This window comes from Leuciscus leuciscus (assembly GCF_965113295.1).
Source record: "Leuciscus leuciscus genome assembly, chromosome: 9".
Lineage (NCBI taxonomy): Eukaryota > Metazoa > Chordata > Actinopteri > Cypriniformes > Leuciscidae > Leuciscus > Leuciscus leuciscus.
The window spans coordinates 11055828-11060411 of record NC_138733.1 but is presented as its reverse complement, the minus strand read 5'-3'; the positions used below and the strand labels follow the sequence as shown (position 1 = coordinate 11060411).

General features: G+C 38.2%; 1 protein-coding gene across 1 annotated transcript; it reads right to left on the bottom strand.

The window, feature by feature from the left end:
* Positions 1 to 507: 507 nt before the first annotated feature.
* Positions 508 to 1857, bottom strand: LOC309507163 (uncharacterized protein). Its single transcript, XM_082181274.1, has 3 exons — positions 1763 to 1857; positions 1421 to 1542; positions 508 to 1255 (listed from the first exon to the last, which is right to left on the bottom strand). The coding sequence occupies exons 1-3, from the start codon at positions 1763 to 1765 to the stop codon at positions 988 to 990; spliced, it is 393 nt and encodes a 130-aa protein (XP_082037400.1). The 5' UTR covers positions 1766 to 1857; the 3' UTR covers positions 508 to 987.
* Positions 1858 to 4584: the final 2727 nt, after the last annotated feature.

Here is a 4584-nt window from a genome sequence, read left to right as displayed (position 1 = left end):
CAACACTGTTTGACATTCGGTTTGCATGTGAAGGATCTGCATGGCAGTTTTTTACCAGTCGATACAGTCATGCATTAAACTCTCATTCTTACTGTCTAAAACTATAACATCACTGAAAGCTGTTGCAATCATCATCAATTTGTGTATCTGCTTTTTCTCATAGTTATATGAAATAGTCTATGTTTATTTTCTGTACTGCACTTAGCCTCATTTTCCAAATTTTTTATCAGTTTGTTAACCTAGAAAGCGATTTCTGTATTGCTTGTTTAATATAAACTCCTCTCCGAGGCCTGATGCCGGCACTGTGTCTGTCTTCGTTCACCCCGACAGCTGCATAAAGCTTGTTTTCCTTCTTGTCAGTAATGTTAACAATGCACCCGAGTTCTCAAATAAATACAAACACCCATACATCTGCAGTGTTCACAATAAACCAACTTTTGCATTATGACTCTCCCTTTTGACTTTTTATGACCCACACCATTTGAAAAAAAAAACATAAACACAAAGTTTGCCAGGCAGAAGTATTTTATTAGTTCAAGTTGGAAGCAAGATTATTTTTGAAATGCATTTTACTACCACATCTAAGCATAATGATTATAAAAACAAAGGATAGTAGATCTCACTAATACAGAATCCTATGGGAAAGAGGTGAACGTTACTGCAGTTAGATCTCTTTTGGAGGCAGACAGTGAGCATCTATGGGAGTGTTTCCTTCCCCTTTACAAGCATAACACTGATTCTCACTCACACAGCGGAAGAGAGGAACATGAGCCACAATCTGCTTAAACTTAGTCTCAAGATCTTTATCAGTGTCAAACTTCCAGAAATCCTTGAAGACAAAAGCTTTAATTCCATCATGTTCTTTCCATTTCTTCAGAGCATTTATAATGTTGTGACTGCTTGACGGATTCAGACACGTGTCAACACAGGGAGATTCAAAGGTGTAGAAAACAGAGCAGCCGTCTTTTCTTTTATTCAAAAGTTTGTTCATAGGCGAGTTGTCAGCAGGAGAGACTCTGAATGCATGTTGTATTGCTTCTTTTTACTAATTACAACTTTCCTAGTTCCTGCAGCGATGAGCTCTGAACCTTGGTAAAGTGCGTTTGAGTCATCATTAATAGCATTTTTCACATTCACAGCATTCTCCTGAGTCAGGAAGGTGTTCAGATTGAAGTTCTGTTGACACTGATCCTTCGGCACATTGATGGCGGTGGCGTACTGACGGGGATGTCCATCTGTATCGACTCTCTTATAGCTGGAAAACAGTAAACAAGATCAAGTATTGACTAATGACACACTCCCATGTTTTCAATGACTGTTTGACTGAGCGCTTCTCATTTCTCTACTTCCTCTTTTTTGCTCTACTTCCTCATTGCTTAACTTAAACTTTTAATTTTTCATAGGTTGAAGACAAACTTACTTCTTCTCAAAGAAGTTTATTATACGGGCGAGAGTCTTGATGTCCACAGTGTCTTCAACACTTTCTGTCCAGTCGGGAAGCAGGAAGAGCAGCAGGAGCCCATTCAGAAACACAGTGAACTTCTAAAGTCACAAAACAGCACACACACACACACACACACACACACACACACACACACACACACACACACACACACACACACAGAAAAACAAAATAAAGGGATAAATATCAAGTGCATATTCATTATAATAGAAAAACAAAGCCCATTCAAAAGACCTGCACTACTACCTCCCACTGACACCACATCTTAATAATGATTGCTAAATCTTAAATGTAACTGACCATGTTTGTTCTTTCAAATCTTCAAGCCCAGAGATGCTCTGTGAGTCTTCAAAGAAGAAGGAGTGATAAGAGTGAAAGAGAAACGGGGATGTGGTTTATTCTGAGTCTGGACCAGCCCTCTTTTTAAAGAAGTTCTTAAAACTGCCTTAATCACTTATTTTTCCCAATATTGAATAATTCCATTGACCTTTTTTGTTTGTATGGCTCAACAACTATAAGAAATATAATATTATATATTTTAATAAATGTCTCGATGCATATTTTCCATTTTCTTTGGAATTTGAAGCAATATGTCACTCTGTGTCTGTGACCTGAAATCTGTGGCCTGCAGGTATCACGACCCTGCAGCATTTACTGGTTCTGAAGCAATCATGAAGATTCACTTTCACAGTTTAAAACGGTTTCCACTATTCTGCTTCTTGCACTTTTTAACGAAATATGCATCCTAAGGAGTGGTCTAATTTTCCGCTGTTCTAATTTTCAAGCTTTTTTTTCGCGAAGGGAATCCAGTCATTTTATAAGGAATAGCCTACACGCGATCGAGAGTTTCGAGTGAGGGTGAAAAAGTTCCTCACGCAGATTTCACTCGAGTTGACCAACAGAAAACATTTGTGTGAGAATTATGTTGGCTTGTAACGTTTGAGTTTAAAGTGCAAGTGACCCGGGTAAAAAAAAAGAAAAAAAAGAAACACAAATGATAGCCTAGAAGAAACAGACACAAGAACAGGAATAAAAACATTATTTGTAAAAATGCAACTCCAAGCCAATAAATCGCTGGTCCTGCAGGTGTGTACCCTGGAAATCCAGAGTTCTGGCAAGAGCACAAATTGAATTTGCTAAGAGAGTTTACTCTGGAGTCCAGTAATGAAGCTCATTAAAAATGCAATTGTATCCAAGCTGCACCAATCACATCGGGTTATCTGATATAGCAGGGCCAGAGGCGAGATGACGACAGCGCTGTGACATCGAAGTCATTAGTAAACATTGCAAGATGGCTATGGATGATCACCAGTTGTTTGAAACGGCTTTGGCCTCTACAATGAACGAGTTAGACTTGACTTTTTATCTAAAAGAGGAACAGAAGACGCCGCTCGAATCATTCCTTTGCAAGAAGGACGTTTTTGCTGTTTAGCCGAACGGATACGGCAAGAGTCTAATCTACCAGTTAGCTCCGCTGGTAGCTAAGTATGGGGTTTATTGTTGTCATTGGTCGTAGTGTTATCCAATTGCGTGCAGTGAGATTTTCAAATGCATGCTTGGTGCCGCCCCTCGAGCTGGCCGATTTTCATTAGTCAACGCCAGACAATTAATCTTTTAGATTTATGTCTGGATTTTCCAGGCTAGTGTGAGAGAGCTCAAGAGGACGTTGGATGAAGTTATAGCCTACCTAATTAAACCAAACCTGCATTTTCATCCTCAACAACGCCTTAGGGTAAAGACAGTTTTCAAAACACCATATTTCAACAGTTGCAGGCTTATTCTAATCTGACATCATCATACTGATATTTCAAAATGTTAATGGACTGGATGTCTCTGCAATAAAATTTGAAAAGATGAAGTAGCATTATTTCAGAGTTGATTAGAATATATTTAAAAATAACAAGACCGATTTGCTGTAGAGCCGCAGGTTTAATTACACACCAGTAGGGGGCAGCATTGCAATGCAAATAAAACAGCAGGTCTCTGAGGAACAGCTACAGTTCTGAGTGTGCATGGATATAAAATATATAATGAGAGGGGAAAACTAGAAATTTAGACCAGTATAGGATTACAGTTTAAGGTAGTCTTTAACTGTACTAAATTCAGAGCCAATGGAGCTTTTTTTAATCTATTTTTGTTGGTGGAGAAGAAATTAACAAGCTACAGTCATATTTTGTTTGAAAGATAAGCAATTATATTAGCCTATTGTTTAACAGTTATATGAAAAAAGTATCTCACTCACAATCACAGATGTTTCAAAAGCTTGCATGTGTGATAAAAACTGCATTAATGTGTCATATGATTTAGAAAATGTTACACCAATCTGATGTACAACACATTGTTGAGCAATTACTTTCATGCTCAATATTATAAATAAAAAAATCCCCCTCTAATTATAGAAAAATCAACAATAATTGTGTTTCCCTGCTGAGAGCGTAATGAAGTCAAGACATGTTTGAGGATCAGATGAAAAACAGATCAGACTGTAGTTTTATTTTCATCTGCCTGAGCTCTCTCTCTCTCTCTCTCTCTCTCTCTCTCTCTCTCTCTCTCTCTCTCTCTCTCTCTCTCTCTCTCTCTGTGATGAACATGTGCCAGACCTGTGAACTTTACACTTTGACCCCTCAGATGATGGAGCAGGGTGAAGGAGAGGACTCTGTTTGAAGGTTGGCATTTACAGGGGAAGACTGCGGGTCAAAAGAAGCTTCTGAGAGAGCCAATGAAAGAAAGAAAGATGCATGAGTTTGTCATAAAATAGCATCTGTCTCCCTGTCTGTTATTCTTGAGGTGTTTTGAGGAGGTTTTCAGTGTTCACAGGTGAAGCGTTTGATCAGATGGGGAAGAACAGAGACATGAATCATCCTGGAAAGTGTGAAACATCAGCTATGAATGGAGACAGATGTGTGAGAGATGAATAACCTCTGTTGTTTTTATAATTACATTTTGAGTGAATTATAATGACTACATACTAATTGAATCCTTAAAAAAAGCCATATTAGCTTTATGAATCTATTTTGCAATTGACAATATCCATAAATGCACTAAAAGGAGGTTGTGTCCCCAGTTTTGTCTTCAAAGTATAGCTATACACGCACACACAGGGTTTATTGTCATACAATGAA

What these genes read in the sequence shown, in the direction of transcription:
- LOC309507163 (XM_082181274.1), bottom strand. An exon ending in ATAAACTTCTTTGAGAAGAA is followed by an intron (nt 1,256 to 1,420) that starts GTAAGTTTGTCT and finishes ACTGTTTTCCAG; the next exon opens with CTATAAGAGAGTCGATACAG.